This window comes from Barbus barbus, assembly GCF_936440315.1.
Source record: "Barbus barbus genome assembly, chromosome: 25".
Taxonomy (NCBI): domain Eukaryota; kingdom Metazoa; phylum Chordata; class Actinopteri; order Cypriniformes; family Cyprinidae; genus Barbus; species Barbus barbus.
In genome coordinates, this window is record NC_136753.1 from 21,060,287 (window position 1) to 21,085,763 (window position 25,477).

The 25,477-nt window shown below is 38.5% G+C and overlaps 1 protein-coding gene across 1 annotated transcript; it reads left to right on the forward strand.

The window, feature by feature from the left end:
• Positions 1–130: 130 nt before the first annotated feature.
• Positions 131–23,656, forward strand: LOC306844706 (beta-1,4 N-acetylgalactosaminyltransferase 1-like; the record flags this gene model as incomplete). The annotated part of the gene is made up of 10 exons (XM_079377041.1): positions 131–345; positions 1,142–1,318; positions 2,461–2,567; positions 9,693–9,730; positions 9,823–10,003; positions 10,116–10,214; positions 14,436–14,623; positions 14,703–14,843; positions 22,964–23,201; positions 23,442–23,656. 10 exons carry the CDS (start codon positions 131–133, stop codon positions 23,654–23,656), a joined length of 1,599 nt encoding a protein of 532 aa, XP_079233167.1.
• Positions 23,657–25,477: the final 1,821 nt, after the last annotated feature.

Genomic DNA, 25,477 nt, shown 5'->3' on the forward strand with positions numbered 1-25,477 from the left:
GATTTAAGAGAATACTAATTTGTGAAGTTTCACATGAAGAACCCATACCATTTTTGTAATTAAATTAATTTAATTACACTGAATGAAGTTTCAACAGCATTGTGTTTCTGTTTGTGTTGTAGCTTGTAGCATGCGTTCCCTACGTAAGACTGTGCTGTTAGCTCTGGTAGCATCAGTGGTGCTGGTTTTGGCAGTGCTACATTCCTGGCCCACACGGGTCTACAGCACTGTGGATATCCGGTACAGACCGGGTCCTGGAGCTGAGCGGCTGCTGGAGGAGAGACTTCCTGAACCGGATCCCAGCACTAGCACCATCCCTTACAGAGTGAGGGAAAGTGTGGCCAGGTCAGTAAGTCTTCACAAGCTGATGTGTCATGTTTTTCCATAAAACATTGGTTCAAATAGAGGGAGAAGGTTGTAGAAAGCCTGCAACTTTTAATAGCTACTTATCTCAAACTTTCATTTCATGGGACAGTTTTTAAAAACTTTTCTTATGCTCACCAAAGCTGAATTTATTTGATGAAATATATAGTAAAGCTGGTATAATATTATTACATTTGAAATAACTTTATTCTATTTTAATATACTTTAAAATGTAGTTTATTTTTGTGATGGCAAAGCTGAATTTTCAGCAGCCAATACTCCAGTTTTCAGTGTCGTTAGATCCTTCGGAAGCATTATTATTCTATTAATAAACATTAATATCTTCATTTTTTTGTGCAAGCCCAATGCATTTAAATTAAAATTTATTCATAATTTTATTTTATTTGAAATAGAAACATTTCATAACGTTATAAATATTTTTACTGTAATTTTTGATCAATTTAATGTAATCCTTGCTGTATACAATAATTCATTTCTCATTAAAAACATTTTAATGACCATAAACTTTTAAAGTTGTTCAGAAATCGACTACTTATCTCTAAACATAAACACTTGTAAATTCATAATAACATGTAAATTCTGTACATGAATTTATTTTGTTAACTCATGTTTGTTAACATGTTGATGTCCTGTAAATCTTTTATGTACATTTGTACACAGAGACTGTCTACTGTCACCTCAGAAAGATGCAAACATTTTCCTTCCGGTCAAAAATCGACAGATTGATCATGTGATAACTCTCCTCCTCTTCCACAAGGCTTTTGGCTCGCAACGGGTGTGTTTGTGAAGGAGAAAGCAGAGGGGTCAGCCTGCCCTTTGCTCAGCTGTTGTTCCCTAGAGTGTCTGCCCATCCCCTGCACACTGCCTTCCAGGACTCCCAGCTCCATGAGATGAAGAAACGGCGTGCCAAAGAGTATCAGAGCTTCCAAATGAGGTGCATTTAATCAATTTATGCCAGTGCCAATGTTCAGTTATTTGATTTATAAATCCATATCCCTGTTGAAAAAAATCAGCATATTCTGGTTAGGTATGTTTTGTAGCATGGCAGCTGGTTTAAACTGGTTTAAGCTGGTCCTTAGTTGGTCATGAGCTGGTTTAAGGTGGTCCTTTGCTGGTTATGTGCTGGTCCAAAGCAAGTAGCGCCTGCTCAGGACCAGCTCATAACTGTCAGTCCTGTGTCTTGTTTTCCCTTCCTCCCGTGTCTCTATTTTTCCTTCCTGTTCCTGTCATTATTAGTTAATTAGTCCCGAGCCCCGTTTGATTAGTCCACACCTGTTCCTTGTTGATTTCCTAGTGTTTATAAGCCCTGTGTCCGGTCTGAACGTCGTATGTGTTTGTCTCTCCCCAAGCTCCTCGTCTGTCTGTGGCTAAATAAAGAATTATTGGACTCCCCTTGTCTCCGCGGTCCCTTGTTTCCCGAGAGGGATCTGACAATAACCAGCTTATAACCAGTTCAGGACCAGGGACGAGTATCATTTACATTTTATTGATATCAATACCGATACCGATATTGCTTATCGATACTGTTACTTCGCTCTACAATTTGGTGTAAAAAGGATGTGAAAAGTTGTTGAAAAGAGAAATGTTTGTTGTACCTCACCTTTGGCATTATAATTATTTTACCTGTGCTGGACAGAGATTAAGACGGTGCCACTGTGTGTCATGCCAAGCCTCTCACGGCAGGCGCGTCGTCAGCTTGAGATTGGTTTATGAGATCAGCTTCTAATTCGCCATTAACACCTAAGTATACAGAGATAAAACAACGAAAGTATTGATAACAGTATCGTTTGACCTGAAGCTTATCGGTAGACCGGTATTAACCCAATTACATACCAGTCCAAAAAATACCGGTTCTCGGTATCCATCCCTGCTCAGGAGCATCTTAAACCAGATCATGACCAACTAAGGACCACCTTAAACCAGCTCACACTAGCTGCCATGCTTCACAACATACCTAACCAGCATATGCTGTTTTTTTCAACGTGATAAAAGTTATGAAATGAGAATGTCTGATCTTGAAAACAGTCTTTTTATGGTTTTAGTTTTAGTTAACAATAGTAACCCTGGTGTGTATAGGTCGCAGACCCCTGCTAATCTGCTGATTGTAGCTGAAGCTAACAACCCTCTGCAGTACCCAACACAGGGTGTGGAGGTTCGGCCACTTAAAACTATCCTTATACCAGGTATTACACTTTTTGTTTCTAGTAAGATTAATGTATTGCCATGTGTCTGAAGAACTGTGATGAGACTAAGCAGTATAATAATAAATCTTCAATCTAATTAAATGAATATTATGGTCTAGATTAGATACTACTAGGGATGCAACAATACCAAAATCTCATGATATGATAATATCTCAATATCAAGTCCACGATACAATATTTATTGTGATATTTAAAAAATAAAAAAGACAAATGAAGACTTGGGAAAAAAATTAACATTTTGTACATTTTAAAGTTAATTTTGTTTGTCTAATGCACTTTGAGAGTTCATAATTAAGCGTTCCAACCCATGTCTTTAACTAAGAAAACTTAAGTCAGAAAAAATACTTTTTTTTATTGCAGTACATTAAAGTATAACTGCAGTAAAACTGCGGTACAAAGTAGTATAACTGCAGTACAATGAAGTACAACTGGACATTTGCAGTATAATGAAGTATATAATTGCAGTTCATTAAAGTTCAACAGCAGTAAAACTGAAGTACAATGAAGTGCAACCGTAGATTTGCAGTATAATAAAGTACAGATACAATATAACCGCAGTTCAGTGATACGCTGAAATGCAGGTGACGATTTCAGATGCAAAAACTTCTTTGTCTGATTAAATTTATTTTACATATTTATTTTTTATGAGCATTTAAAAAAAAAATAAAGCTCATATGATTAGGTTCAGTAATTTCACTTTAATGGCAAAGAGGTTCTTTTCATTGCCAATAAAGTCTTCTTGTATAGGCCCTGTACTGCAGTTATGCTGTATTGTGCAACATGTAGCAAATGCCATGGTTACAGTAGACTTGGCAAGTGTTTATTTATTTATTTATTTATTTGTAATGTAGACTTCCTATAAAATATTCGTACAAAAATATTTTTGAGCAAACAATATTTGCCTATGGAATATTTCACCCGCTTAATCATGTAGATTAATAGCCCGCACGTGAGCTCTTCCTTTGAGCCAACAGCCGTTGTCCTGACAACGAGTCAAGCCAGCAGCTGATTACTCGTCTTTTCCGTAGTGTCTACTGCAGGATGGATATAAAAGTATAAAATACGTTTTGGTTTGACAACATCGTTCATATATGAACTATCACAATTAAAGCACAAAGGCATAACAACATTACACCCCAAGGCCATTATCAAGTGTGACAAAAGAGAAGAAACGCTTTCCGGAAGAGAAGTTCATCAGGCGAGTTGGAGCATTGACTAGTCGAGTCATCCAGTTAAGCGGTGAGTATACCGTCTAATGTCCTCATATATCTTTAGTTATGATTTTAGAGAGATGTAAAAAGACTTCACGGATATCGTATTCAAATCGCTGAGATTAGGAAAATGAGAGGAAACTCATGCTGATCTGTAGAGCACGAGGTGCTTATGATACACAGAACACAGAACTGAAGTCTTATAGAGAGACAAAACAACTGGTTTAATGCTGTTTTACTACACTTTTACTATAATAAAATAATCCCCCCTATAAAATCTTAAAATCTAATCTAATAAAACATCAACATCTCAATCCAACTAGTGACAACCCTTGTATAGATGCATTTAATTATGCTATGGCTCAGCAATTTATTATAAGCAGATCTGTAGAAATTAGTCATGTCACTGTCCAGTTCACTTTCGTTCTCAATAGCATCAGTACATCATTTATAATAATGGAATGAACAAAATTGTACTGAATACTGTGTGCTTGTTTCTAGGAGAGTGTCAACCCCTAACTGACAGGAGGAAAAAATAATTGAAAAGTGTTCAGAGTACTGTGCACCCCTCTTTGCAACAGAGGAAGCATCAGGAACGAGGAGAAGAGAGAAAGTGAAAGTGAAAAGGCACTCAACAGATGTTGGTGAGACTTCATTTCTGGAATCTGGACCAGCATTTAAGGTATATTCAGTAGTGTGACATTAATGTGTGGAAATGTGGAAATCTACTTTATTTATTTTATCTTTTATAACGTATTATCTTTATAGTTTAGAATACATAATAACTGCTATTGTATTTCAGGAACTAAGACCTGTGGGAGTGCTGGAGAAATCAAGTGTACCAAGTCCTCTGTCTCCTCAGCCATGGAAGAGATCTTCAGACATGAAGAGACTGAGGAGTTAAATGAAATCAAGGAGTTAAAAGAAGATTTACAATATTAGTGCCGATTCAGTATGGAAACAGAGAGAGAGCTGAGGGAGTGGAAAGGTAATGAATTTCTAGTTATAGCAGCAATTATTCTCAATGCTTAACATCAGCTCTCAACAGTTTTTTTCTGGATTTTGATTCTCTCTGATTGACTGGAAGGTGTGCATTAAAACAATGAATGCAGATAATTACAATCAGTTCAATCACCATTTTATATTGATGCGCTGCTTTTACTGTAGCTGACACATACAGTCAGAACACTAGATCTAATGACCTGTAACCAAACAAACTAATGAAAATTAACTTAGGCTTACCCTTCCAGTCAAACTGTACTTCACAACATTAAAGGGATAGTTCTCCCAAAAATGAAAATTCTGTCATTAATTACTCACCCTCATGTCGGTCCAAACCCGTAAGACCTTTGTTCATCTTCAAAACACAAATTAAGATATTTTTGATGAAATCCGAGAAGTTTCTGACTCCTCTATAGGCAGCTTACTCATTTAAGTTCCAGAACAGTAAGACATTGTAAAAGTAATCCATGTGACTCCAGTGGTTTAACCTCAATTTTGTCTTCTGTGGCATGAACACAACACTCATGCGTTGTGATGCTCTCGTGAATGCACATTATAGATCAGTATTTTTGTAAATAAGTAGTAAATTTGTTTTTTTTGTTTTTTTGGACACAAACACTCGTGTCGCTTCATCAAATTGAGTTACTGGAGTCACATGAATTACTTTAACGATTTCTTTCCTACCATTCTGGAAGTTGAATGTGTAAATTGCATTGCTTTCTATGCAGGGTCAGAAAGCTCTCTGATTTCTTTAAAAATATCCTTGTTTGTGTTCCAAAAAGGAATGAAGGTCTTATGGCTGTGAAACCACACAAGGGTGACTAATTAATGACAGATTTTTTAATTTGTGGGTTAGCTGTGTCTTTGAGGGCAGCTTTAACTTATCTTTTTAACCTAGCTTTAACAGGTGTGTATTACACTATTTAAATTGACTTCAATGGAGGAGGCAACCCGTTTCATGTCGGGTGGTTCTTTGCCTCCACCTCATGCATTAAAATCATGTAGCCATGCATTAGCCCTTATGTGTGAAGAAGGTTATAGGTTACACAAAGTATTAAATGAAGGGGGCACAATAACTGTGGAAAACATATATTCTATATCCTGTATTCTAATAGTATATTTACATATATTTGTAAATTATATATATTTTTTCAATTATTAATTTATTTCAATTTAAGGTTAGAATTTTTAACAAAAAAACTAAATGATAAAGAGGGCAAATAATCGTGTAGGACTTGTGTAGGTACAGTATTTCAACATGATTGTGTCTATGCTTCTTTCCAGAAATGCATGTTATTGTGCAAGGGGTAGTTGCATGGACTATCAGTGGAGGAACAGCAAGCTCTGAGATTTCATTATAAAGATCTTAATTTGTGTTCTGAAGATGAACAAAAGACTTGCGGATTTGGAACGACACGAGGGTGAGTAATTCATGACAGAATTTTCATTTCTGGATGAACCAACCTTTTAACTTCTTTTACCTGGAGTGTTCAAAGACATTATTAATGCTGACCAATATGTCATAAGAAATGAACTGGGAGTAGTATAAATACTTTTCACAAACACATGGTGACATCACAATTCAAGATTTATTTTAAGCATACTAAATATGCCCGTAGTGAAAAGTGTAACTGAAACTTGAGAATTTCTGATAGTTTTTGTTTGTTTGTTTTTCCAGACTACATCCAAAATAGTGTTTCCACATCTGAGATAAAGGCAGTCATAAGAACCAAGCATAACGATGAGGACAAGCTCTTCAAAAAATGAAACCTGGCTGAATAACGAGGGAAGAAATGTGCATGATTGCGTGGTGTAAATAAACATTAAATACATTTAGTGTAACTCTCAGCCTGTTTAAGTTAAAAGAAAAGTAAAATAATTTATTGTTGCATTGCTGTTTGAGACATTCACTGTTGTTTTTTACCTTAATCCATTATATTGCAGATGTATGCAAATAAAATTTGTTATTCTGAATATTCTGGTTGCATTTCAGTGTTACTGTATAGCATTTTATTAGTATTGCACTTCGGTAGTATTGAATTGTACTTCAGTTGTATTATATATTGCAGTAATACTGCAGTTCTATTGCAGTTGTTTGTTTGTAATACTACAGCTCTACTGCAGTTGTATTTCAATAGTACTTCAGTTGTATTGCAGTAAAACGGCAATAATGCAGTTTTTTCGTGTCCAAAAAACTGCATTTTTCTACATGTAACAAAAACGGCAGTATTAGTTTTTAAAAACTGCAGTAATTTTTTTGTAAGGGGTACCTTAACTTTAAAGGGGATTCAACCCTCTTTTTATTTGTGGTACTGTCTCAGTCTAAATTACATTCACAATGGTGTTTTAGGAAACCAGACAAATTAGAATATAATAGTGCTGTCAAACGATTAATTGCGATTAATCACATTTAAAATTCAAATTTTTTTTTTTTACATAATGTATGTGTGTGCACTGTGTATATTTATTATGTATATATAAATACACATGCATGTATATATTTAATAAAAAATATGTTATATTTTTATGTTAAATATATTTATATTTAATATAAATTACACAAATATATATATATACATATACATGTAAATATTTTCTAAATGTATTCTGTATGTGTGTGTATTTATATAAACATAATTTAAAACGGAGCCATTCTGAGGGGCAGAAATCACCGGATCACAAGCTGATCATCTGAACGAATTGCGCACTTCACTTAGAAACATGCAGAGAAAACACTTGACTTTATGAAGGGATTAAGGCATATTGTGCTTTCAGTTTTATTTGATTTGACAGATACTGTGCCAAAGCATAATGGCCCAAAACAACTTTAAAGACCTTTTATGTTAGAATAAGTGTTACGAGATGCGGGCCAACCTTGCGGGGAACTAATCTCAGCCTCCTCATCTTCGGTTCTGGTCGTGTCTTCTGTTATGAGATGCTAATCAAGAAGGCAGGAAGACGAGGGATTCAGAATAATCAGGTTCTTTAATCGTGCAAACGTATTCAACAACAGAATAAACAGCAGAAACATAACTTTAAGACATGACGAAGAAGATCACTGAACTCAAGGCTTATAAAGAACACAAACTAATGAGGAAACAAGATGATTAATACAAGACAGGTGAATGGAATAAACAATGATTAACTAATGACAGGGAACCGACCAAATAAGGACAAACAGGAACTAAACTGAAACCAACAGGTGACAATAAGAAGTTTAAATATATTTTAAAAACTACACTTTTTGCCCTATCGTTTCATATCTTCACGTGACCACGATGATATCGAGACAGTTTTGCTATTGCAATACCATGATATTGATAATACTGTTACATCCATAGATACTAAAAATTTTCGCAACCCAGGCTAATTGAAAATACATTACTGTGGCTATATTTCTGAAAAACTTGAAATATGTTGCTCCGGGTCCATTTCGCTGTCTTTTTCAGACAACACGTCAACAAGAGGAACTATAAGCTATATTAGTTTTCTCCATTACAGATGCAGGTTTATTCAACAGTTTATTATTTATAAATCATGCACTATGGTAAAAGTGTTTACATAATAATAACATAGCATTGTACAAGGAACTGCACAAACATATAGTATATATGTAGAGAGAGATAGTCTGCCCCCATAATCATTATTTGAGTGAAAAGGAACAAAGGTTGTTGGTGTTTTAGTGTTAATTTCTCCTGGAAACTGCAGTGAAATGTGTGTACGTTTTAATGTAGCCACAGCAATTACTTCCAATGAGCCTGTATTGCTTTTTTCAGACTGTAGTGATATATGCAGTGATAGTGTGATATATGTTTGTGCAGAATAAATATGTGAAGCTCACAACTGAAAACTGAGAGCACATTATTAAATTACTGAATGGATTGTGACTGTAATAGAAGGAAGTTGAGTGCATTTCATTTAGTTATAGAGGCTGGACAGTAGCAGTACATGCAGGTCTGGATTTTAGGCACGTGTCTATCAAAAGAACCAAAACTCCAAAAGACACTGACCAATAAATATAAAAAACAAAAAAATAAAAATGCCAAACTTTTACCAAATTAAATTACATTGTATTATCAAAGGAATATCAATTATTAACGTATTATTACAGTGCTGACACATACGTACAGGAACTTGTTAACGCTGCCCTGCAACTTTATCAAAATATTTTCACAGCTGAAAAGCTCCATGCTATTTTTAATGTAGCTGTTTTTGAAGCAGTTAAACTTTCAGTTTTGCTATTAGTAGAGACGCAATAGCCAAACACTGTTGAGAGACGCACTGGCTCAGGTAATTCACATACATTCTAATAACTAAAAAATACTAATACTAAACACATTTCTAATAACTTGTTTAGCCTATTCTGCATATCAATTGCTCAAGCCTCTGTTATTAGCTCTAAAATTATGTTTTATATTTAGCAACAGGAGGCTTAGGATTAGATAAATTAGCCTTACACACAAGAGTGTTTTAAGGACAAAAATGTGACAAATGTCTTCAAATAAAATGCGAACAATCTCTTTGGTGTGATAACCATAGTATAAGCGGCATAATTGACTCCGGGCCGTTCAGTTATTAGAAAAATAGTACATAATGGTAATGCAGTGACAACGCTGTAGTCAGTTATTGCTAACTTAATTAAACAGTCTTTCTCTTTTCTCAAATGAGTGAAGAACTACATTTGATCTGAAATGACTGAATGCAAGCAGAATGACTTTGTACTTCTTGTGAACACTGCAGTGGTTTCCTTGGATTGCAATTTATTTTTATTTGCTGTTTTGGAGTTTTAATATCATATATTAATAGGCAAGGGGAGCCCCAAAATGTATTTTGCCTATGTCACAATAAGAGGTAAAGCCAGCCCTGAATACATGGCTGTAATGTGTTTCAGGTTTGGCTTTAAAAGAGCTGCCCCGAGATGTCTATACTGTAAGTGATATTATGAATAATTTATATCAATTCCCTGTGTTTTTGTGTTGTGGATGCTTTCTGAACACTATGCTTTTCATCTTTCTCTGTAGCTGAACTTTTCAGCATCGCTGGGCACATTTAATGTGGCAGCAGAAGTGGAGGGGGTAAAGGTCAGAGGTGATGGCGAGATGCACATGACCCTGAGCAGCACCCTTTTGTCCAGTCTGAATCGACAGCTCCAGTTTATCACATATACTAACACGCTGTTCCACCCCAGCACAGCTGACACAGGTATGCAGTTTCTGGGTAATTCTTGTAAAAAAAATACTTATCCCAAATGTACATGTAAATACACTGGATAATCTTTATTTTGATATGTAGTTTTTATGTGCTTGTGATTCAGTGCAGTTAGACACAGAAGGACATCAAGCTCTTTTTACCATCAAGATTCGTCATGGTGTAACACCCAAACTCTACAACACAGGATCTGATGCAGATAAAGGTGAATTCATCATTGCTGTTATTTTTAACTAAACTTATGGGAGACGAGCTTCCTTACAACTCGGAAAGTCGCACCCCCACGGGCCGTCCCAGTGAAGGGCGTCCTGCGAAGGGAGGGTGTGGCCAAACCGGTAGCTATTGTAAGTAAGTAAAATTTTTGTTTGTGAGCTGAAATAAAATTAAATAAAATTATTAGATGAAAAAAATAAAAATGAAAATTATAAATGCTCCCTGAATAAATAAGTTTGATAACGCTTTAGATTACAGCCCGCAATGTACCGCGTAATTAAACAGAATTGACAGCGTACCTATAGAGTACCGCCACAGTACCTACTCGTAGGTATAAGGGAACAATATGCAACGTTTGGGGAATAAGAGGGTAATAACCTGCAAAATTATAAAGCATTTATACTGTAACTATCTGAGAACTAAAGGGTACCTATTCTGAAATTACGTGTATATAGAGTCCATGATTTTCCACGTCAGCATAATTTAAAGCTGAAGGTACATGTAGGTAAACGGAAACAATTGGGGAATAAGGGGGTAATGACATGGAAAATTAAAAGTATTTACACTGTTAGTATTTCATAAGTAAGGTGTAACTATTCTAAGATTACGTGGTGTTTATATCCTATTGTGTTAGGCAACAGTACTATGATTTAGAACAAGTTGCCTTATTGTAATAACACAAAATATATGATGCAACATATTTTTACACTATGTAATGGGTAGCCTACTTATTGTATTATTACAACATATATCTTACATGACATTATACAAATAGTAAACTGTATTATACTATTGTATAATTTAGCAATTATAGTTAAGTTCAAAACCACAATAGTCTTTATAAAATTTTACCACAGTTTACTAAAGAATATAAGCTATATTATTCACTAATGTTATTTATGTGGGGTCATGGAGATTACTGAACAAATCAGCTGAAAGTATGGGGCAATTATGTGATGAGCTTCTGATATGATTTGGTTTAGAAATTCCCATATGAAAATGTACCTGATGAAAGAGTGTTGCTTATGGTCACCTCAGCAGGGAGTCAGGTCACCAGCACTGTACTGTCGAGGTACAATACAATGGAGAAGTAGATTACCTGTTTCCAGCTCCTCCCAGGATATATAACAGCATAATACACAACACGTATAATTACTGTATAATTTATGTTTTTTGATAGCTGTAGTGCTGTTGTTACGTGTAGTTACTGTGTAAGTGTAACATCCGCGGGCTGTAATCTAAAGCGATGCCTTGTTACCCTCTTGTTACGTGTAGTTACTGTGTAAGTGTAACATCCGCGGATTGTAATCTAAAGTGATGCCTTGTTACCCTCTTTTTATGTGTAGTTAGTGTGTAAGTGTAACATCCGCGGGTTGTAATCTAAAGTGAGCCCTTGTTACCCTCTTGTTACGTGTAGTTACTGAGTAAGTGTAACATTAAACAATTTTAGTTATGCTACAATAGATGTGTTTCAAAGTTATTAACAATGAACTGTATTACATAGTTAAATGTAAGGTCCAAAGACCTTAGGTTAACAAATAAATATTTTTATTTTTAACAATCTTTTCCAAGAACAGAATGCAGAAAAAAACTAATTTAAAAGAGAGTAACAAGGCATCGCTTTACATTACAGCCCGCGGATGTTACATTTACTCAGTAACTACACGTAACAAGAGGGTAACAAGGCATCGCTTTAGATTACAGCCCGCAGATGTTACACTTACACAGTAACTACACGTAACAAGGGTGTATGTTTGCATAGTACTTAAGAAAAATGTTGTACATTTTATTCTACTTGCCTCAAACCACATACGGAAGCACAAGTGCAAAAAAATATCAATTCGGTAAATGTACATGTGTATTATGATGTTATATTTATATGTTATATCCTGGGAGCAGCTGGAGACAGATAATCTAGTTTTCCACTACTGCACCTCAATGGACATGATTCGCTGCTGAGATTACCATATGCAATGCTCTTTTTATCAGGTAATTTTTAAACCAAATCATAGCAGAAACTTATTACAAAATTTCCCCATACTTGGTAACACTTTATAATAACGTCCAGTTATAAGTCATTTATAAGTGATTAGTTAATGATTAACTAATCGTTTACAAAACATTCATAAGCGATTAATAAGTGATATGCTAACAATTTGTGTATGTTTTGTTAATTCATTTAAAAGTCATTTACAAGTAATTAGCTAATGATGAACTAATCATTTACAAAACATGACTATGCATTCATAGATGATTAATAATTGATATGTTAATATTTTTATCTATGTTTTGTAGAATAAGTTTTGAATCATTTACAAGTGATTAGATGATGATGAACTGATCATTTACAAAACATAACTATACATTCACAAATTATTAAGTAATATGCTAACGATTTATAAATCTGTCATAAGTTATCTTTATAAATATATATATATATATATATATTCATTCACAAACAACCTGTAACCTGGAAGGTTTGTATAACATTTACAACTGATGAGTAGTTTAAACTTTAGATTAGGGGATGCAGAAAGCTTTGTAAATGATTTATAATGTTTATTGAGATAATAGTACAATGTTGACATTTCAATGATCTATAAGTGATTAATAATATATGAACTATTAACTATTAACCATTAAGGATATGTTTGATTATTTCATGATGCTATATTTAAAGATAACTTATGACAGATTTATAAATTGTTAGCATATTACTTAATCATTTGTGAATGCATAGTTATGTTTTGTAAATGATTAGTTCATCATCATCTAATCACTTGTAAATGATTCAAAACTTATTCTACAAAACATAGATAAAAATATTAACATATCAATTATTAATCATCTATGAATGCATAGTCAGGTTTTGTAAATGATTAGTTCATCATTAGCTAATTACTTGTAAATGACTTTTAAATGAATTAACAAAACATACACAAATTGTTAGCATATCACTTATTAATTGCTTATGAATGTTTTGTAAACGATTAGTTAATCATTAACTAATCACTTATAAATTACTTATAACTGGACGTTATTATAAAGTGTTACCATTTTATGTTATAATAAGGCAACTTGTTACAAATCATAATATTGTTGCCAAACACAGTAGGTCATGCATACCACATAATCTTAGAATAGTTACATTACATATGAAATACAGTATAAATACTTTTAACTTTGCACATTGTTTCCGTTTACCTACAGGTACGTACAGCTGTAAGTTATGCTCATGCGGGAAAATTGTGCTTTGTGTGTCATATATACCACGTAATTTCAGAATAGGTACCCTTTAGTTATAAAATACTTACAGTATGAATGCTTTATAATTCCGCAGGTTATTACACCCTTATTCCCCAAACGTTGCATATTGTTCCTTTATACCTACGAGTAGGTACTGTGGATGTACTCTATAGTTACAAAATAGGTATGCTGTAAATTCTGTTTAATTACGCGGTACATTGCGGGCTGTAATCTAAAGCGTTTCCATATGCTTTGAGATGCAAAATCAGATACCTACACCCCCCACCCCCACCCCCAAGTTCAAACTTGGTTATTCAGTTAAACTACAGTAAGATTTTTGTTTGTGATTTTTTATTTTAAATGAATATTTTTATTTAGCGAGGAAGCAATACATTCTTTAAAAGGGACAGTAAAGCCTTTTATATTGTTGTGGAAAAAATTCTATTTCAAAATTCTATTTCACATTTTTGTGAAGTGAAGTTTCCAGATGTAGCACTGCATGTTTTTTTATTTCTATTATCCACTACACACTGCCAGGAGAGCATGCTTTCATTCCCTTCCATTTCTGACTATCTTGGCCGCCTATCAGCCTGGGAATTTTTTAAGTAGTGGACATATGCAGGGATAAGTATGATTTGTATGTGTTTGTTTTCGCAGTATGAGACAAAATCATACTAAAGAATATTCTACACTAGAAATGTGCTTACAGTGCAAGCCAAGAGAATTACATATTTCACTATCAGCCACCAGTTATAATCAGATTACAGAAAGTGGTTCCTGTCTAACACTCAATAATGTAGTAAGCTATTGTTTGCTGCTACAGTTTCATTTATTCTTTGTATATTAGATGTGTCAGCAGATTTACACCTGCTCGTGGCAAAACAATGTTTCACTCTTATTTATATAGCAAGGAAACCAAAGCCACATGTTTCCATTTCCATTTGCCTTTCTGTTTGTCCAATTTCAGAGTACAACATCAGCGCTCTCGTGACCATAGCAACTAAAACATTCCTGCGCTATGACAAGCTCCAAGATTTAATTGACAGCATACGACAGTACTATCCAACAGTTACAATAGTGATAGCAGATGACAGTGAGCACCCAAAAACAGTATCAGGCCCTTATATCGAACATTACATCATGCCCTTCGGAAAGGTGGGTCACTTCATTGAGATTATGATTATGTGTTTGCAGGCAGTATGATGGGATCTGAATATGTATGTCTGTGTCTCAGGGCTGGTTTGCTGGTCGTAACCTAGCCGTGTCACAGGTCACCACCAAGTATGTGCTGTGGGTGGATGATGACTTTATCTTTACTGCCAACACAAAGCTGGAGAAGCTGGTGGATGTGCTGGAGATAACCACACTTGACCTGGTGAGAAAATAAATGTGGCATGATATGTAGAGTATGTGACAACTCATTAATGCAAGGGTTTTCTTAAGTACTGTGAATATTGTCCATATTGTAATTCAGTCTTATATATTGAAGAGCCATTGCAGAGACATTGTATGTGTTGAGTGGGGCAGGTGCGCATCAAAAGCTTAAAAACCCCTTGAGGACTTTTTCCATTGCACAGGAAGCAAGGTGTTTCTTCAGGTCCCTCTTGTAGTAAGGAACTTACACCTTTGAAACCGTCACAGTCCCCAGTTAAATCTTTAATCAAGAAGGTGCAGTCCCACCTCACGATATCCACAACAACAGGCTCAGTCTTTGTTAATTAAAAATCTCAAGTGGTAGAGAAGTTAGACATCATGTTATTCTTTAACAATGCTTTTAGAAAAATTACCTTCTTTCTCTTGTTACTATATATCAAGTGTTCCAAAATATAATTGTGCATGTCACACTTAAATTGTATGAATGATACTGTATCATCTAACAAAATATAAACTAAGTGGCATTTATATAAAGAAGCATAGCACAAAGTGTAACGGTTGGTGGTTGTAGAAACGGGAGCGCACGACAGAGAATAACGAAAGGTACTTTTATTTGCATCAACACACTATAAACCATTATGAACTTAAGATCCGACAAGGATTGAGACAAAACTGAATGCTTATAAAGAAACAGGAAATAAAGGAGCAAACTAGATAATTAATCAAACACAGGTGACAAGACTAAATGATGATTACTAATTAACTAAATCAGAACAGGAACTACCAAATAAGGTCAAACAGAACTGAAAGGAAAACCGACATGTGACAGATATCGCCCCCCTCCCGGTAGGTGCGTCCCGCACCGTAACAGTAACATCGGGGAGGGGGGGCGGGCGTCCTGGAGGCTGGCATAGGATCAGGACAGGGAGGAGAACAGGGAAGCCTCCAGGGCGGATCAGGGGCCTTGGGAGGCCATGGCAGGACTGGAGACTCGGGAGACCATGGCGGGACTGGAGATTCGGGAGACCATGGCGGGACTGGAGATTCGGGAGGCCATGGCGGGACTGGAGATTGGGGAGGCCATGGCGGGACTGGAGATTCGGGAGGCCATGGCGGGACTGGAGATTCGGGAGGCCATGGCGGGACTGGGTCCTCGGGCGGCCATGGCGGATCTGGGTCCTCGGGCGGCCATGGCGGATCGGGGTCCTCGGGCGGCCATGGCGGATCTGGGTCCTTGGACGACCATGGCGGATCTGGGTCCTTTGTGGCCTTGGCCTTTGGCCTGGCCACACAAACTGAGGCTATATGGCCCCCCCCCAAAATTTCTTTGGGAAAGTTCCCCTCAGGCGGCCATATTGGAGGAGAGGGCTCTTGGGGGCGCTCTGGAGGAGCGGGCACTTGAGGGCGCACGGGAGGCGCGGAGCTGGACGGAACCAGCGGAGACGAAGGAGAGCTGGACGGGACCAGCGTAGATGCAGGAGGGCGCTCTTGCAGCGCGGACTCTTGAGGGCACTCTTGCAGCGCGGACACTTGAGGGCGCTCTTGCAGTGCGGACACTTGAGGGCGCTCTTGCAGCGCGGACACTTGAGGGCGCACGGGAGGCACGAAGCTGGATAGAACCAGCGGAGACGAAGGAGAGCTGGACGAGACCAGCGGAGACGCAGGAGGGCGCTCTTGCAGCGCGGACACTTGGGGCCGCTCTGGCAGCACGGACACTTGGGGGCGCTCTGGCAGCGCGGATTCAAAGGGGCGCTCTTGTAGCGCGGACATTAGAGGGCGCTCTTGCAGCGCGGACATTAACATTAGAGGGCGCTCTTGCAGCGCGGACATTAGAGGGCACACGGGAGGCGCGGGGCTGGACGGGACCAGCGGGAACTCAGGTGGGCTGGACGGGACCAGCGGGAACTCAGGTGGGCTGGACGGGACCAGCGGGAACTCAGGTGGGCTGGACGGGACCAGCGGGACTTCAGGATGGCTGGACGGGACCAGCGGGAACTCAGGTGGGCTGGACGGGACCAGCGGGAACGCAGGTGGGCTGGACGGAACCAGCGGGAACTCAGGTGGGCTGGACGGAACCAGCGGGAACTCAGGTGGGCTGGACGGAACCAGCGGGAACTCAGGTGGGCACTTGCGAGGTGCCGGAATTGGTGGGCTCAGACGAGGAGCAGGTACTGGATGGCACTGGCGAGGAGCAGGCACTGGATGGCACTGGCGAGGAGCAGGCACTGGAGGGAATGACATGCCCTCAAACTCAATTAAAATCCCCACTGGCACCTGAACTTCCTCCCTCGGCGGCTCGGGGTGATCCGTCATAGGCGGCGGAATCCTTCTCGTCGCGGACGGCGCAACGTTCATCGCCCCTTGCGGCGGAATCCTCCTCACCGCGGGCGGAACATTCATCGCCGTGTACGGCGGGATCCTCTTCGTCGCCGACGGCGCAACGTTCATCGCCCCTTGCGGCGGAATCCTCCTCGCCGCGGGCGGAACATTCCTCGCCGTCTCAGGCGGAGCGAATTTCTCTTGGGCGGTGGGTAAGGGCGTGCGGCGAATGGCGACCCGTTCTCCCCAAAACGGGTGGCCTGGGTAAGCCGCGACAGGCAGCCCGACATCCCACGCAGCACGGGCAGGGGCGAGCCGCGAACGGCGGCGTGAACCCCCGCAAACGACGGGCACAAGCTCAAGCATCCTGAGCAGTGATCTCGTCTTCGGTAAGCGGTCGGATCTTCTGTAACGGTTGGTGGTTGTAGAAACGGGAGCGCACGACAGAGAATAACGAAAGGTACTTTTATTTGCATCAACACACTATAAACCATTATGAACTTAAGATCCGACAAGGATTGAGACAAAACTGAATGCTTATAAAGAAACAGGAAATAAAGGAGCAAACTAGATAATTAATCAAACACAGGTGACAAGACTAAATGATGATTACTAATTAACTAAATCAGAACAGGAACTACCAAATAAGGTCAAACAGAACTGAAAGGAAAACCGACATGTGACACAAAGATTGTTTAAAAATATATTTGGAATGTTTTCTGGTTGTTTGTGGATTATTTTCATCAGTAATATGTGGTTATTTTTCTAGGTCACCTGTGTGAATATAAAGGGAACTGACTTCAAACACCTGCTAAAATCACTAGTTGGTTAAAAATAATTGAAAAGGTTAGTTCTATGGCTGGGCGATAAAAAAGATCATATTGAGATCATGATAAAATTTATGTTGATTACGATTATGAACTGTGGACAGTTTTACTTGATATACAGTAGATTAATCTAACAGCCTATCACACAGCAGAATGAAACTCGACTACAGCCGGTCAGTTCATATTGCTAATAAGTCTGCATGAATGAATGGTGTAGTTTTGTCTGCTGCACAAACTCAAATACACAATGCTAGTAGTGTTTCCGCATCTGATACCTTAGTATATGAGGACATAAACACATGAACTTCATCTCCAGAACTGTTCCGAGTGTCACCTCACAAGCTTTTTACCGTTTCACTTGAGAAAAACTTCTGTCAAATACAAACTGAAACTCAAATATCTTCACAACAAACTACCAAAAATGAAAGTGCCGTTTAACTTGAAGAAATTATTCATAAAATGAAGATAAGAAATTATCAATAAGATTTTTTTTTTTTAAATATCATACAACCGAGACATTTTCATCCATGTTTTTATTTATACAGTTCTGTTGGTAGCTACTCTTGGAATTTAATTGTAAACAAACAAGTTAGGGTTTACATTTATTCTCAAGGTCTAATGATCATCTGGAAAGCATTTCCTTCCCCATTAATGGTACATTAATATCATGATAAATATCTATATAGTATGATACAATGAAAAAAAATACTGTGATAATATCACCACATATTAGAGCAAATTTTCTGTATCATCAAAATTACAGGGCACTTAAAGATTTGCTGTCTCTTCATGATATTTAATGGGGGAGCATTTATTTAAAATGCTGGTAAGGCCAACAGCAGTAGGAGTAGACACACTTCTCATAACCTCACTGTTGTGTTTTCACTGTGTAGAGTTGCCTGAACTAGAGTTGACAAACTATTTCTGAGCAGAAACTCCTTCAGAGAACACATTATTTCTATTGAGAATCAGAACCAAAGTTTTGGCAAATCTCTTAATCTCAGGAAGTGTTCATTGTTAATTTGTTTACTTTTGAGAGCTTAACATCAGAGCTGAACAGGCTAGGGCTGCACAATTATTCGAAGTCGTTTGGTTTAGTGTGATTATGAAATCATCAATGAGAGGTGGTGTACAGATGTAACTGTGTTAAAGAAGATGTGCTGTTCAGATCTAGAAACGCTCTTCATTAACTGCAAGCCGTTCTATTCGCCGCAGGAGTTCTGCTCGTTCATTCTCGTGAGTGTTTACATTCCATCGCAAGCGCACGTGAGCACAGCTTTACAGAAACTCGCTGATCTGATCACAGAGAGTGAACAACAACACCCGGACTCTGTTTTAATCATTCTCGGGGACTTTAATAAAGCAAATCTCTCCCGTGAACTGCCAAAATACAGACAGCACATCACGTTCCACCAGAGACAGTAATATATTGGATCACTGTTACACAACGATAAAGGACGCATATCACTCTGTTCCACGAGCAGCTTTAGGACTCTCTGATCACTGTTTGGTTCATCTTATTCCATCCTACAGGCAGAAACTTAAGTCTGCAAAGCCTGTATTAAGATCTGTTAAAAGATGGACTAACGAAACAGAGCGGGATTTACAAGCCTGTTTCGACCTGACTGATTGGACTGTTTTTGAAGTTGCGGCAAATGACCTGGACGAGCTCACAGAGACTGTAACATCTTATATCAGTTTCTGTGAGGACATGTGCATTCCTACCAGGACTCATCTATTCTACAACAATGACAAACCATGGTTCACTGCCAAACTCAGACAGCTCCATCAGGCCAAAGAAGATGCTCACAGAAAGGGGGATAAAGTATTGTACAAACAGGCCAAATACACACTGGAAAAGGAGATCAGAGTGGCAAAGAGGAATTATTCTGACAAGCTCAGGAACAAATTCTCTTCCAGTGATCCGGCTTCAGTGTGGTTAGGATTGAAGGACATCACCAGCTACAAAACACCACCCCCCAGCACTCTGGAGAATCAACACCTGGCAGACGACTTAAACGAGTTCTTTTGTCGTTTTGAACGATCACCCCACACCCGCCCAGAACACCCCTCCACACAACCATTCACACCTCCAGCAACCCCTCTCTCCCCCACACCTACAATTCAAATCAGCAAAGATGATGTGTGCCAGGTCTTCAGGAAGAACAAAAGAAGGAAAGCACCTGGTCCAGATGGTGTGTCACCAGCCTGCCTAAAAATCTGTGCTGAGCAGCTGGCCCCCATCTTCACACAGATCTTCAATAGATCACTGGAGCTGTGTGAAGTCCCCTCATGCTTCAAACGCTCCACCATCATCCCCGTCCCAAAGAAACACAAAATTACTGGACTTAATGACTACAGACCTGTGGCCCTAACGTCTGTAGCCATGAAATCATTAGAAAGACTGGTTTTGGCTCATCTGAAGGACATCACTGGACCCTTACTGGACCCTCTGCAGTTTGCCTACAGAGCAAACAGGTCTGTGGATGATGCAGTCAACATGGGACTGCACTTCATCCTGCAGCATCTGGACAGACCAGGGACTTATGTGAGGATCCTGTTTGTGGATTTCAGCTCCGCTTTTAACACCATTATCTCCGTCCCCACCTCCGTCTGCCAGTGGATCAACAGCTTCCTGACAGACAGACAGCAGTTAGTAAAGCTTGGCAAATTCACATCCAGCACTCGAACCATCAGCACTGGAGCTCCTCAGGGCTGTGTCCTCTCCCCACTGCTCTTCTCCCTCTACACCAACGACTGCACATCTAAAGACCCCTCTGTCAAGCTCCTGAAGTTCGCAGACGACACCACACTGATCGGCCTCATCCAGGACGGTGACGAGTCTGCTTACAGACAGGAGGTTAAGGAGCTGGCTGTCTGGTGCAGTCTCAACAACCTGGAGCTTAACACGCTCAAAACTGTGGAGATGATCGTGGACTTCAGGAGAAACCCCCCTGCTCTCCCCCCACTCACCATTATGAACAGCACTGTGACTGCAGTGGAGTCATTCAGATTCCTGGGCACCACCATCTCTCAGGACCTGAAGTGGGATATCCACATTGACTCCATTGTCAGAAAGGCCCAGCAGAGGTTGTACTTTCTTCGCCAGCTGAGGAAGTTCAACCTGCCACAGGACTTACTGAAACAGTTCTACTCTGCCATCATTGAATCCATCCTCTGCACCTCAATAACTGTCTGGTTCAGCTCAGCTACCAAATCTGACCTCAGAAGACTACGGAGGGTAGTCCGGACTGCTGAGCGAATCATTGGTACAACCCTCCCCACTCTCCAAGAACTGTACTTATCCAGAGTGAGCAAAAAGGCTGGTAAAATCACTCTGGACCCCTCACATCCAGCACACAACCTCTTTGAACTGTTACCATCTGGTCGACGCTACAGAGCTCTGAGCACCAGAACGACCAGACACAGGAACAGTTTCTTCCCTCAGTCAATACATCTCATGAACACTCAATAAATAAACGTAGAACACACAACTAATTCATTATCCATTCACCACACTCACTTATTTTATTTTTATTTTCTCATTTCTAATTTGCACATACACTCTTAAAAATAAAGGTGCTTCACGATCCCATAGAAGAACCTTTTTGTCTAAATGGTTCCATAAAGAACCTTTAACATCTGAAGAAACTTTCTGTTTGACAAAAGGTTCTTTGTGGCAAAAGAAGGTTCTTCAGATTATAAAAAGGTAAGAAAGAGATGGTTCTTTAAAGAACCTTTGACTTAATGTTTCTTTGTGGAACCAAAAATGGTTCTTCTGTGGCATCGCTTGAAGAACCTTTTGAAGCACCTTTATTTTTAAGAGTGTACTTGACCTGTACATACATAGTCGCCTATATTATATATTATATATTATATATTGTGTATTTTTTATTTTTTTTGCTGCTTTGTACATTGGTTATTGGCTATTTCTTGTTATTTTGTTTTATTACCTGTGTCCTGTCCTGTTACTGTCTTTCTGTTGCACTGTGGAGCTTCTGTCACTATAACAAATTCTTTGTATGTGTAAACATACTTGGCCAATATAGCTCATTCTGATTCTGAAATTGGGAAAGCTGTTGTGTGCAGATTGTCAGTGAAGTAGCCTACAGCTCGGTGATCAGTAGTAAATGCTTGAGTAGTAAATGATTGAGTCGCTTATAACGTGCATTTGAAAAAGCAATACGCCTCAAACATCTTTCCTAACATTATACATTGCATTATAAATGTACTTTAGTACAATGAAAATCCATGAGAAGGCTTGAAGAACTCAGATAAACCATATATTGTCGTAGTTGTGTGTTTATTAGTCAAGTTGAATCAATGAAAGCAGTTCAAACTTCTGTTTATTCAGCTACAGCCATAGTTATTTTCAGGAATGACCTGCATTACCTATCTTCTGCGGGGCATGAGTTTCAGCGCCCTCTGGCCTTCGGATTGAGCAGTATTTACTAGTGAAACAGGCTTTGGGAGACCTTCCTACTCTCTGTCTCTAGCACTGATTGCTGTGGAATTCAAACAGAGGAAACAATTGTTCAATTCTGCTGAGGTCAAAATGGTCCAAAAATTAGAACAAATTTTTTTTTGTTTGAATTTTGTTGAATTTTTAAAACCCTGATTACTGAGAAAGCGTTTTGAAGGGTAAAGGTTATTTAGTTGGATTATGTTTGAATCACAAAATATGAAAGGGCAAAATAAATGCAGTTTGCATTACATTTTGCTTTAGGCGGCAGCAGATCTAGGGCAGATTATTGCTCTGGAATGGGTCAGCTATGTGACCTTTCCAGTGAACGAGTCTTCTGTGCTCACAGTCACCCAGCTGGAGTCATGCCTTAGAGACAAAGACAAGCACATCTGCATTTTTAAACAGAAAGAGACCAAAATTGATGAAAGGTGTTTTTTAATAGGAAGGGATACCTCCAGTTCAATTTATCTTCCCTGCGTTGTTCTTAGTGTTTGGCTGCTGTGTGTTTAGGTTGGAGGAGCTGTGCGTGAAGCCACAGGCTACACTGCCACCTACAGGCAGACGATCTCAATCGAAGCTGGAGAGGAAGACGGGGACTGTCTGCACATGCGGCGAGGCTTCCATCACATCATCCAGGGCTTTCCTCACTGTGTTGTCACTGATGGAGTCATCAATTTCTTTCTTGCCAGGACAGATAAAGTGCAGCAGGTGGGCTTTGACCCCCGACTAGCCCGTGTTGCGCATTTGGGTGAGTTGTCAATGGAGTCCAAACACAAAAGTAGGTGGCTGTTGGATTGTGGTGTATTTTGCAGCAAAATATCCCAAGAACTCATTAGTTGCACCGATGTTACATTCTGACGCAAGATACCGACATGCTGATAATTATTTTGTGTTATGCTGCTAATTATGTTATGGCCTGTATTAAAACTATGCTATTTTATCTAAATTTAGGCAAAAATTATAGGCAAAAAATTATTTTGCTTTACAGAGTTCTTTATTGATGGGCTCGGCTCCCTGCATGTTGGGTCTTGTGATGATGTCATCGTGAACCACGCCACCAAGATCAAGCTGCCGTGGGGCCAGTCGGAAAGCGACAAAACTTACGCAAAGTTCCGTTACCCTCCTGCTTCATCCGACGCGACACACACAAAAAATGGCCTCTTGTACTTCAAAAACCGCTTCCAGTGTCTAACACACAACTGAACACTCCCTGACTATGCCTTGTTCCCTTTCTCTCATCCTCCCTCAAATGAACACTCTCTCCCTGAGTAGCTAAAGGGGCCTGTGAAGACACTGGAAGTGTGCTGTGGATGTACTGTATATGGTCCCATGTGAGTATGGGGGAGTTCAAATAGGCCTCTTCTTTTGGAAAAGGTCATAATGTGATCAAACATGACTGACGGATGAGATTGCCAGTGATGGCTGATTAAGATTTTTTTTAAACCTGAAGATGTCGTATTTTTGTGTCTCCTTTCTTTAGCTTTATTTTTGTTCAGAAGAATTCTTTAGATAAAGATCAAACCATTCCGTAAATTATGCACAGCCATCTTTTTCTCCTCAGCCAATCATGTTTCAGTATCACATTTAAAGGGATAATGAGACCAAAAATGGATTCTGTCATCATGTTGTTTCAGACTTATTAAGGAGATGTTCAAGCTCCTTAACTTATGACAGAATTGTAATTTTTTAGTGAACTAGTACTTTAACTGAAGAGAATACAGAAGAAGTTTCTTTTGAAACTGAAGAACAAGAGAAGACTGTGGAGGTAAACATTTTTAACTTTTGACTTTTAGAATTTTTAAATCCAGCAAAAAGCAGACACCTTCTTTGGGACATTCACATGGACTGTCACATCAGCTCCCTGACTGGCATTAATTGTGTGTGTACTTCTGTATGATTGTCTGTGTGCGTTTTATTGAGGGTCATCTCTCTGTACGTTTGCACTAAAACAAATGGACTTCAATTGGAGAGACCCGACCCTCAGCGTCACTAAAAGAAGGAACAGACTGAACATCATTAGCAAGCTAAAACCATAGACAATCCAACATATCACTTTCATTCTCTCTCTCTCTCCCTCTCACATACACACTCTTAACAGATTTCTCAGTGAGAGATGAAGGGGTGATTCATTGTACATCAGAAAAAAAATCTGAATTTGATATTTTTTCTGTTCTAAAGAGTGACTGTGCCAAAGGCTTAATCACTGTCCTGGTGTGAATAGTTTATTGTTTGTACTTTTTTTATTTCCTTTATTCTGGGGTCTTTCTAAAATAGTGTCCTATTGTACTGAAGCATGCAGCCTGATTTCAGTTGCAGCCAGATGTGAAGCAGCAATTTACAATGCTGCCTTTTATAAATTCAGTTAGCTATCACACATCATAAGCATATATTCCAAAGGCAGTTACTGTAAAGGCTTTATTTATTTATTTGAGCTGAAGTTCATCCAAAGCCAGTTTTTTTTTTTTGGGGGGGGGGGGGGGGGGGGAGTCCAGTTAGTGGCTTTTGCTATAACTATTTAACTATTTTAAAAACTATTTGCTTTTGAGATAACTACCCTTATTAAATGAAAAAAGCAACATTAATAGACTTTTCAGAGTAGATGGCTCTGATGTGCAAATAACAAAAAACATTATTATCAAATAAAATGGTTAATGAAATGTTAGGTTGTATTTACATCATCGGTTCAAAATATGGACACACCTGATACTTTATTCATTCTAATTCTTTTTCACATATTATAATACATTTTGTGATGAAAATGTCAAATAAAATAAAAAAAAATCTAAATTAAACTTTATATCCTAGCTTGTTTAAAGTAGTCAAACTTTGCCCAGGAATCCGTTAAAAATACATTTTAAAAATAAGAAATTAGGTTTTTAAACACATTCATAAACAGACACTATGTATATTTCTCAACAAAAATTAAACTTTAAGATCAAAAGGTAATGGTAAACAATTTAAATATGTTCAAACCTTGATTTGTACTCTATATTTGATACAAATAAATAATAATAGTAATTTAAA